At 40.7% G+C, this 11,630-nt stretch overlaps 1 protein-coding gene across 2 annotated transcripts in view; it reads left to right on the top strand.

Moving 5' to 3' along the window:
• Window positions 1-258: 258 nt before the first annotated feature.
• Window positions 259-11,630, top strand: part of SMAP1 (small ArfGAP 1) — a 175,203-nt gene continuing 163,831 nt past the window's right edge. For both annotated transcript variants that reach the window (XM_034766216.1, XM_034766215.1), the window contains exons 1-2: window positions 259-286; window positions 2,201-2,334. In XM_034766216.1, the coding sequence (XP_034622107.1) occupies window positions 274-286; window positions 2,201-2,334 (147 nt within the window). In that variant the 5' untranslated portion in view covers window positions 259-273. The remainder of the gene's footprint in view (window positions 287-2,200; window positions 2,335-11,630) is intronic.

The raw sequence follows: 11,630 nt of genomic DNA, 5'->3' as shown, positions 1-11,630 counted from the left end.
TGTAGCTAACTGCTTCTTTGTTCTCTCCAGACAGCTCGACGGTACTGGCCTCCTCAATGCCCGTGAACTTCAAGGCATATCAAGGTCTCCTTAGGTGTAAGGCCACTTTCTTAGGCATCCAGGCTGAATTTCTTCAGGAGAACACACACAAGCTGCCGGATATTCTCCAACCATCCGCTCAAGGGCCAGTAGCCCTCCCAATAAATGAGGCTCTCTTGAAGGTGGCAAAGGCCCTCTGGAATACTCCCACTTTGTTGCCTCCCATGGTGAAGCATGCAGAGAAAAGGTACTTCATTCCCATACTGGATTTTGAGGGTTTTATTCCCATTCGGCCCCTAAGTCTCTTGTGGTAACTGTAGCTAATGACCGAGCACAACAGGGAAGGTATACATCTACTCCTAAGGACAGAGTCCAAAAGGATGGACTTGATGGGGTGGAAGAGTGGTGTTTTTGTTTTTGTTTTTTTGTTTTTTTTTTAATACTACCTCTTTCCTGCAGATGCACATCACTAACTAGCAGGCATTGCTCTCTAAATACAACTTTGTTATTTGGGTGCCCACATCTAAGTTTGCAGACACGTTGCCAGAAGCCTCCAGGAACCAGTTTGTCATTCATTGCAGAAGCCTGTATGGTAGCAAAGACTTTTACAGTCAGCTCTAGATGTGGCAGATGCCTTAGTCAGAATTATGGTATCAGCTGTGACCATGAAGAGGGCCTCATGGCTGCAGAATTAGGGCATTGTGTCTGATGTGCAGCAGACCATTGATGACTTACCTGTTGATGGTAGGTTTTGGTTTCTAAAAAGATTGAGGCGTGCATCCTTTTTTAAGGATTCCTGAGCTAGTTTGCATTCTTTGGAAGTTTATACTTCAGCTGTACAAAGACATCACTGCAGTGGTCAGCAGCAATACTGCTTGCAGTGTTTCTTCGGGCAGGCCTCCTTTCCTGTAAGGCAGTGGGACTACCCCAGGAGGGGGCATAGATTCCAGAGTCAAAGGCCCTCTGATTCTGGTTTTAGCCAGCTGGCATCCAGCAAGTGCTCATTTTTGACTTGTGTGTCCAGAAGTTCTCTCTCCTGTTCTGTTCATGTTATGCTTACTCGATCGTCTAAGTCGTCCTAAACAGCAGAAAATCTTCATTGGTCCCAACTCAAAGAATTGAGTTAATTGGGGCCTTGATAAACTCTACGAAGTTGAGTGTTTTTTGTCAACCGATTCCACACAATCCACCACCTATGTCTGGAGCTGCTGTGTCGACCCTCCACCACAGCTCGAGTATTCCTGAGGTTGCTAGGCCCTAAGGCTGTATGCACATCCGAGTCTGAGGTTGTTTGTTTCTTTTGATTTTGTGGGATGAAAATCTTGCTATCCAAAAATGTCAGTTCTTCAGTGCTTTTAATTATTAAACTACATGCTAGGTATATTTAGTCATTATTATGTGAATGTCCTTAAATATTTATGATACTATAAACAATACTCAGAGTTGTGTATTTAATTCATATCTAGTGGTCTTTCCATCTACTCTAGGTATTCTGTTTTACAACATTTTTATTGTTGAATGTTTTGGTCAATGTTCTTGTCTGGGTTAGTTTACACACATTTTTGAATAATCATTGCCCAGCAGGGGCAGCCCAAATACCACTGTCAACTTGAAGCAGAATGATGTGTGTCCATATGTAAGCCTAAACTGAAAAACTACTGATCTGAGATAGTTGTTGTATGCCCCATGAATCCGTGGCTGCTGCATTTGTTACTAATAAGTCAGATATGGTAAAAATTGCAAAAACATCTTTTTAGTGATTTGTACCGACGCTTGCATCTAATGCACATCCAGCGGGATTAATTTAAGTGCAAGCAGACCTTGCTACTGTTAATGAGTTCAGTTTTTATTGTGTGAAATTTCATGGAATTCCTGACTTGTGATGTCTAAAAGGTTTTTCACATAAATTAGTTATAAAATGAAAGACAATTGTAGGTAAAATTACAACAGGGGAGGTGGAGAAGACCACTTAGTTTTTCCATGGATGATTTATAACCAGATATTGCTAACATAGAGACATCTCTCTCTACTTAATGTGTAGCTGTCAATCCTGTTTCTCTTAACTATGTATTAGAGTGGTGCAGAAAATCAAATCTCCTTGTTATATGGAATTTTTAAAAGAAATTACCAACTAAACCTTTTTTTTTTTTTTTTGCATTAGGTCCAAGATGGGCTTCTTGGAACACTGGTGTCTTTATTTGCATCAGATGTGCTGGAATACATCGAAATCTTGGGGTTCATATATCAAGGGTAAAGTCTGTCAATTTGGACCAGTGGACACCAGAACAAATACAGGTAAAAGATCTCTTGTAAATCAGATATTTGAACTGGAGGGACAGGTATAAAAAGCCACATTGTTAGGTCCTGAGAGAGGGGCCCTATATCTGCTTGCCTGATACATGGGAACAAAATAACAGGAGTATCTCTTACAATCCTGCAGAAAACTTGGTATAGATAGTTACTCAAGTTTCAAGTAAAGTATGTGCAGCTACTCAGGATGGATTGCTCTAAATCACCAATTTAAATCATGATTTAAATAAGCAAGCCAGGAACCTTGATTTAAATAATCAATTCTAATCTTGTTTTCATTAGTTTTTTAATTATTTCCCTAAAACAATTGACTCTCATTGGTTAGTAAACCTTTAAAACATGTTGATTTGCAACTAGATATAGTCTTTGCTTTAGCTTTGGTACTTCCTTTTGCTGAGGAGGAGGATATACTGTATCTATACACCTTTAATTAAGCAGTTTAACATACATTTATTCAGAGTCTGTTTTTAACAAAAAAATAAAAATTGTGAATGATGCTTTATTTTTTGTTTTTAAACTTGATTGGTTAAGCTGCATTTGGAAGGAAATTGGAATTCAATTAAATGACGTTAAACAACCTTGATACGAAAAATTAACACTTTTTCCCCCTCCCGTTCATCTTATTGTACCAATGTGTTGTCAAGGTCCCTATACAAGTACAACTCAGTTGTAGTAGTGGGTTTGTGACGCTAATCTAAAAATGTCCCATTTTCATGTTGACGTTCAATGCTACTTTGGATTGTGCATAACATCTATCTAGGGATACAACCCTTTGTACTTTAATTATTCATTTATGTTTAGCTACATTATAAATGGATGAGAATAGTACAGGGGTAAGCAACCTATGGCACGCGTGCCGAAGGTGGCACGCGAGCTGATTTTCAGTGGCACTCACACTGCCTGGGTCCTGGCCACCGGTCCGGGGGGCTCTGCATTTTAATTTAAATTTAAATTAAGCTTCTTAAACATTTTAAAAACCTTACTTACATAACTAAACTATTGTATGTAAAGTATTATAGACTTATAGAAAGAGACCTTCTAAAAACGTTAAAATGTATTACTGGCATGCGAAACCTTAAATTAGAGTGAATACATGAAGACTCAGCACATCACTTCTGAAAGGTTGCCGACCCCTGGAATAGTACAATCAGTTGTATATTGTCAATCGTAGAGGTGCAAAAAAATTGTAAAGTTCTGGGTTTTGTGTTTTACTTGTTTATCCGCTTTTAAATGATGGAATCTTGACTCATGTATTTACTTTTAAATACCAAAAATGATAGATTCACATCATGGACTATAGAATTAAACGTTCGCTTCTAAAAGTTGGTGGAGTATTTGAAACTGAGCAACATTGTCCCTCTTTTGTCAGTATGGGACTTAAGAGTCTCACAAAGTAGAAAAGGGGTGGCAGAGGAAAGCTTAAATGAATAAAGATAGGTTTTAATAATTTAAACTCTCAATTTTTGATAAATCCTAAACGAGCCTTTGGAATATATAGATTAAATGAAATCCATTGAGTTCAAATATTGATAATGTTTAGTGTCTTCTGACGCAATGCTGCTGAATTTGTAACTCTTTTATCAGGAGCATTTTGAAACTTTAAGATAGCAAGACTGGATTTTTCTGTTTTATTAAGCATATGCTAATTAGTAGGATGTTTAATTTCTTTATTCAAAGAAAAATTTTACTAAAGTATCATCATCTAAAGTAAATATATGAGAACTCTCACCTGACAAGTTGCAATGTCTCATATGGTAGCTAAATTTTTTCCATATACCTTGTGCTCCACAACTGAATATTCATTTATTAATTATTAGAGGGATTGTTTTATCAGGTTCTTCAGAAACCCATTTGAGAGAACCAATCACAATTAAAACATTTTGAGCCACAGTAGATTATCTACAACTGAGTGATTTGCCAATTTAGGAAATTTATTAAACACTCCAGAAGTTGCTATTGTCTCTTCAAACATTCTGCATTCCATATCAAAGTGCCATCCTTTTGGTAAATAGTTCTTTTTAAAGAAATTTGACTAGATTATGATGGTCTGTTATACCTGTTATAAAGTATGAATTGTAGTTTGGGTCTGTATATACTTTTTAATGCTATAAATAGCAAATTTTAAAAGACATGGGTCAAGGTTAGAGTATTTGAATGTAAACGTACCAGTGCTCATGTTTTTATTTTGTGTTACACTGTAATATGCTTTCCTTTTGTGTGTGCCTGTTTGTGAGCAGAAATAACATGTTCAAAGATATTTGAAAATGCTGCAGGTTCCCTCATCAGCATGTAGGCAGAAGAGCAAGCATAATTTGCATATACCTGTGCCTGGGATGAAATTCAGTTGTTTCTTGTAGGGTATTCCAGTAAAATACTTAAAAATTGTATATTGTTTGTACAATATGTAGCACAATTGGGTCCTGGTGACACCTGCTCCTAGGTGCTAATGCACTATTGTATAATAATACAGCAGAAATTGCATGATGTTAAAAATTTGTTTCTAAAATTACATAATTTTGTGGTGTTGGCATTAACAGCATGCTAAATTTAATTAAAACTGTTGCATTGTATTAGCTTTGTTACTATGTTTAAATTGGCTGCAAAAGCAATCCTGATGGCATGGATGATCCTAGCAGGACCACAATGGCTTACTTGTGTCAATGTGAGCAGAGTAAACCTTATAGTGGAGCACATTTCAGTAAGAGCAATGCGGAACTTAAGCCCATTTGAAAAGAAATGGGAAAGAATGTTACTTCAAAATAAATGAGACTTACCTCTAGCATATTATGTTGTCAAGTATCAGAGGGGTAGCCGTGTTAGTCTGAATCTGTAAAAAGCAACAAAGGGTCCTGTGGCACCTTTAAGACTAACAGAAGTATACTTCTGTTAGTCTTAAAGGTGCGACAGGATGCTCTGTTGCATATTATTTTGTGTATCTGAAATTATATAGTGTTAGTGCCACCCTCACCTAGATCTAGATTTTGTTATTGGAAAAATATTGTGCCTACATGTCGTCATATTTTTAATAATAAAAAATTGAAGGGAGGAAGCCTGAATATTTTATGCTGTTATAAAATTTTGATTTTTAAAATGACAGTCTTCTTCAAATTCAGTCCATTTCAAAATAAGAGTTCAGCTTGAGGAATTACACCTTCTGAGTTCCCACTGCCAACTCGAGTTTTACAATTACATTCTTCTATTCTTTTAAAATATTTCTCTCCCATTGTGCTGTGAGACAAACCTAGGCAAATTGGGAGCTGAAAATACAGGGGATATTAAAATTGCAGTCAAATGTACGAAATAAGGAAACTGAGAGAGACAGTTCTTCAAGTGGCCGCTGTACATTCCTACTCTTGGATTGTGCTGGTGGTGCATTTCTGATGATGGAACGCCTCCTAGCACTGCCATTGGAATCCGTTCATGCCCCCTCCTGTCCCATCTCTCACTGCTTCTGAACAGTCTGAGGACAAGGCTATAAAACAGGGTGTGGCACCCTGCCATCTCAGTGCCTTACAGCCGTGGTAAAAGACAGCCTGGAACGTCTCCAAATCTGACCCATCCACTTCTTCAGACAACAGTACCTTTAGTTAGTTCTTGTTCTTAGTTTAGTTCTTTATTTTATTATTCAAAATATTACCTTTAGAAAAAAGACTCTCTTGTAGGTTCCACATCTTGGCGCAATCTCTCAGATCGCGTGGCAGATCTGAAAGGAAAGTGGCTAGGATTTAAAAGACATGGATCTTTTCCTACTGTCTTTCGTGCCTCCAACACCTATGACGTATGTAGCATACATAGCAGAAGGACATTCTGTCTTTCATATTGTTTACCAGGAATCACCTTTTACTCTCCAAGCCTATAAACAGTGTTAAAACGAGACCCACGTGCTTCTGCTGGAGCATTCCCTAGTGACCAAACCCTCTGGTGCTGACCAGCCAATTTCTGTGATTAAAGAAAGGCCTGCATCTGACCTGTTCTCCTTGGGAACTAAGCAGCGGCAAGTTAAGGTTCTGCTAAAGGTTCTGTCATTCAGTCCAGGGAGACTGGTAAAACCTGTTGTATTGAAGGTTACAAGTAATCAGATAGTAGTTTCAGTACAAATATTGGCCTCTGTTACCTGTCAAGCCCACTTGGATCAGACTTTCCCAGTTCTGGGGGTGGTGTGTGATGTGGCCCTGGTTAGTAGTGCTAAGCACAATTGGGAGTCCTTTTTTGGAACTGACCCCAAGGAATCTGATATAGTCCTAGGTTTTGGTTTAGGATTCAAAGTTGGGGGCTCGTGATAAATCTCTTGAGGCCAGTCGTATTCTTAATATAATGAGTTTTATGGTTCCAAAAGTCTTTTCCAGAGCCAAGTAGCTGCCAGTGCAGTGGTTATTAGTTGTAGCCCTGTGTGATGGTGTATAAACCCCACACTGGACAGGAGGGGTTAAGAACAACAAGGAGTCCGGTGGCACCTTAAAGACTAACAGATTTATTTGGGCATAAGCTTTCGTAGGTTAAAAAAAAAACCCACTTCTTCAGATTCATCTTGGGTGTGAGTCAGGGTTTAAAAGCCAGCCAGCTCAGTTGGGGGCTGGCAAGCCAGGGAGGAGGATGTTCCCTGGGAGCGTCAGGGGAGGACCAGAGCTGAATCTGCACCGAGCTGGGGCGCAAAGGAGCCACAGCACCCAGCAACTGAGACTGGCGTTGGAAGCCCAGAAGGTGACATTCCCCAGGGCCAGTGGCCAGATGGGGTGTGGACTGTGGTAGGAGTGACCCAGGGAAGCTGACTTGAGGCTGACATTAGACGGAGATGGGTGAGCAGCCAAAACAGCCTCCCAGGGCCCTGGGTCGGAATCCGATGGAGTGGGAGGCCCTGTGTTCTCCCCTCCCCTTCCCCCACATTGTATCCACCTAGCCAGGTTGCTGCCCTGAGGACTGCGCCCCTTAGGGCGTGACTGCTGCTGTAGGCACTAACCACTAGGCAGGAGACCCTTCCCCCGCGATCATACTCAGACACATGGCTCAGATTCTCAAGGAATCTCGGATCCAGAAAACAGTCTTATTGCAAGAATTCTTGAAGGGATAAAATAAAGGGGATAAAATAAAGAGCAACAGACACTCTTGTGCCTGTTTCCACTCCAGGGAAAGGACAAAAAGCTGTGGAGTATTTTCAAATGTCCTCCAAACTGTCCCTTCCCCATACCAAAACTATGGGTTCATTGAAGACATCTTTTCCCCTTCTCAGTTTTAAGGTTGCTTCGATCTCTAGTTTCACTGCTTCTAATCGCATCAGAAGTGAGATTAAGTCCAGTATTGAGTCAGATAGGGATAGAGAGGTTACATTTCTACCTCTGTTCCATTCCACTGACAAGACTTGATAGAAAACCTGATTCTAATTACTGGTGAAACTGGCAGTTTCTTCTAAGGGATGATGGTTCTACTGGCCATCTCCTAGATACAATGGGGAAAATAAATAAATAAATATAAAAATGTGTGCGTCTGTGTTCATGTTGAAAAAATCAGACAAACTCTACTAACTACCATGTGAAGGGTTCTTGCTCTTTCACACTTACCCTGCTTGCCACCTCACTGATATTGGTTGCAGCTCTCAGATGAATTCTGTGGGTATGTTCTGCCATCTCTGACAGGGAAGGTAGAAAATTAGATATTTTGGGAAGCTCTATCTTCTCCTCTTCCAGTCGTGGCATCAAGGTATCGAACTCCCAAGCTGTGATATCTCATTATCAGTCCTGTCTTTGGGAGAAGATGGCTCTCTTTCTGCTTAAGAACCTTGCTGGAGATCAAAGAAATCAGGCAAAGGTATTAATTACAGAGGAACAATTTGTTGCCATACAGTTATTGAGACACTTTCCATATGTCAGACTTTGCTGCCAGGGGGGTGGTGTCTGTCATACCAGAAGGAGATGTGCATGGCTCAGATCTTAAGGTGTATTTCCTGAAACTAGAGTGGGTAAAAGATCTCACTTTAAAGGAGATGGTTTATTCAGCACAAACTATGTCCTCAAAGGAGATGGTTTGGAGCTCCTGTCTCAACAACCACAGGCAGCAGAATTCTCCTTAATCTTTGTCCTCATATCTTAGCAGCAGCAATAACAGCTTCCTCCATAGCATCAACAAACAAGAAAAAGCTACAAGCTTCATCCCAAGAGCAGGTACACTACTTCATGCTCTTCTGTGCCAGGCCTTAGACAGTAGGTGTGACACGAGGAGTGAGAGCTACAGCTCAGTCCCCAATCAACTCTCCAACTTTCCTCCTTCCATTCCACCTTTGGAGTTTCACTCTTCGACTATTTCCATTACTGGAATATCATTACCAGAGAGAAGTGGATCCTTGAGAAAGTGCAGGAAGTCTATTCAACCACATTCCTCCTCCCTGTTTCTTCCTACTGAGGGATCCCTCTCACAAGCACCTACTAAGAATAGAAGTTCTATCCCTTTTGGAAGCTGGGGCTATTGAGGAGGTTCCAAAAGAGTTCAGAGGGAAAGGGCATTTTCTCAAAGTAGTTTCTGATCCCAAGGATGGATGGTGGAATGTGATCCATCTTAGAGCTCAGAAACCCAAGTTACTTTATCAGAAAGTTCAGCTTCCTTGTGGTGACAGTTAGGTCAATAATTTCTTCCTGATCTATCCAAGATTGATTTGTAGCTCTCGATCTCAAGAATGCATATTTCCTTACATCAATCATATCTTCATATTGTGAATCTCTCCATTCCATGTTTTGTTCTTTTTAAAAATCACGTTCTGTTTGTGCCAGCCATCTATCGGTCGGATGGCCGTGTCTCCTCTGATTTATTTCCTGACACCACCTCACACAGAGTAAAAGTTACCAAGAGCTTTGGGTTGAAAGAACCCCGGGTAACACCAGTACAGGGTCCTCCCCTTTGGCCTTTCTGCTGCCCCTTAAGTATTTACAAAATGCCTTTTTGTCATGACAGCATGCTTAAGACTGCAGGGTATTAATATATACTCCTATTCTTATTAATGTCTAATAAAAGCTTCATCTCAAAAAGTCTCTGACCATCAATTTGTAGTGTGTATGTGTGTGTTTTGGGGAAACTGGGTATCTGAATAAATTGGAAGAAATCACATCTTCCTATGCAGAAGCTCTCCTCCTTTGGCACAATTTTAGACCCCCAAGATGGAAGGGCTTTCCTTCCAGAAGAAAGTATCACTCTGCTGTTACAAAACTTCAAGAAGCAACAGAGGGTCCTGTGGCACCTTTGAGACTAACAGAAGTATTGGGAGCATAAGCTTTCGTGGGTAAGAACCTCACTTCTTCAGATGCAAGTAATGGAAATCTCCAGAGGCAGGTATAAATCAGTGTGGAGATAACGATGTAGTTCAATCATGGAGGGTGAGGTGCTCTGCTAGCAGTTGAGGTTTGAACACCAAGGGAGGAGAAACTGCTTCTGGAGTTGGATAGCCAGTCAGTCTTTGTTTAATCCTGATCTGATGGTGTCAAATTTGCAAATGAACTGGAGCTCAGCAGTTTCTCTGTGGAGTCTGGTCCTGAAGTTTTTTTGCTGTAAGATGGCTACCTTAACATCTGCTATTGTGTGGCCAGGGAGGTTTGAAGTGTTCTCCTACAGGTTTTTGTATTCAACCTCTCTGGCCACACAATAGCAGAATCTTCTCTATCTCACTTACAAGGCAAAGTAGTTCAAGTAGTCATGATAACTTGACAGCTTTGTTCTGTGGGAACAAACAAGAACAATCTTGTTCCTATACCTTGCAAGGAGAATGCTATGGGATTGGAGCATCCATCACACTTAGCCTGTAACAGTCAGTCTAGTGCAGGGGTTCTCTCAACAAATTTTTTGGTGGCCTCAGTGCGGCCACCAACTCTTGCTGGTGGTCACTCTGACAATTTTTTTCCCTAAAATAAGTAATTTTAGGAAAAACAAATGTATATGTGCATATTTATGTCCAAATCATTGTAATTTATCTATATAAGGGTTTGGGTTTTTTTGCAGACTCAATAATAAAAATAATGTACAGTTGTCTCTATTCTTTACTGGACTTAAACAGAATAGAAACACAAATAAGGTGCTTTGAACATTCTTGTCTTTTTTTCTTCTTGTTTCTTTCTTTTGCCCCCTCCCCCCACTTTTTAAAAGACTTGCTAGCTATAAGTAAGTGTGCTGTGAAAAGTGATATTTGTATATTTTTTAATACCACTTTTTACAGCAGACTTACTCAGCCCTGGCAAGCCCGGGGACGAATTAAGCTCTGGATGGGGAGGTGGCTACAGAGGCAGTGGCGTCCAGGGGCAATGGGACACTGGGGGAGGCAGCGGGGGCCAGAGGTGTTGGGTTGGGGGGGTGAGCTCGGGGCCAGAGCCCACCACCGCGCAACCAAGGAACGGAGCCTAAAGCCCCACACCCCGGGGACAGGGCCTGGGGACAGAGCCCGAAATCCTGTGTCTAGAGCCTGCTGCTCGCCACCCCAGTGCTGAAACCCAACCTCCCCCCCCATCACTCCCCCCCGGGAATATGGGGGACTCACTTGACTGTAGGAAAAGATGACAATTTGGTGGATCACCTTGACAGGGAAAAGCTACACAAATGGTCTCTCGGTGACAGAAAATATTTGTTCTCTGGGATCACCCCGAAATAGATCTGTTTGCATTGAAATGTAATGCCAAATGCCTGAAGTTCTGCTTGAAAGCAGGAGTACACAGCCTATCTATATATTGGATGCATTCCTTCACAATTGGGGAAGAGGTTTCCTCTGTCTTTCCTCCACTTACTCTAATCCAAAAAATGATATGGGAGATATGGTAAGATAACTTCCTGTGACTACATCTCTGTTATATCAGCAGAATGGCTAGATCTTGCACCCAAATTCCTTGCACCTGTTGGAATGTGCTATATACCTCTGACTTAGAGAGTACTTGCTCATCAGAAGAGCAGTATATTCTGTTAAATTCTAAAACAATTTATTCAGAAGTGTTAGGAAAAAGTTTGCTTTCTGGGCATCACATAACAGTATATCAGCTTCACTGGGATTAGTTCAGTCCATATATGAATACCGCGTACACCTGAAACTATCTGACTATCAATATCCTTGATGAAGGACTGCGTTAGCTATCATTTTAATCTACCACACACCAATAGACAAAAACTATATTTACTCGTGACTCCTTCAAGAGCTTAATAAAGGGTATAGTGAATGTGTCAAGGATCCCATATCATCATGGGACCTTAACCTAGTCCTTACTCAAATCATGAGATTTCCCTTTGAACCTATCAGCGCTTCCTCTTTCATCTATCAAAAC

This window comes from Trachemys scripta, chromosome 3 (genome assembly GCF_013100865.1).
Source record: "Trachemys scripta elegans isolate TJP31775 chromosome 3, CAS_Tse_1.0, whole genome shotgun sequence".
Lineage (NCBI taxonomy): Eukaryota > Metazoa > Chordata > Testudines > Emydidae > Trachemys > Trachemys scripta.
The sequence above is the reverse complement of the archived record's forward strand: the minus strand, read 5'-3'. Positions and strand labels throughout refer to the sequence as shown.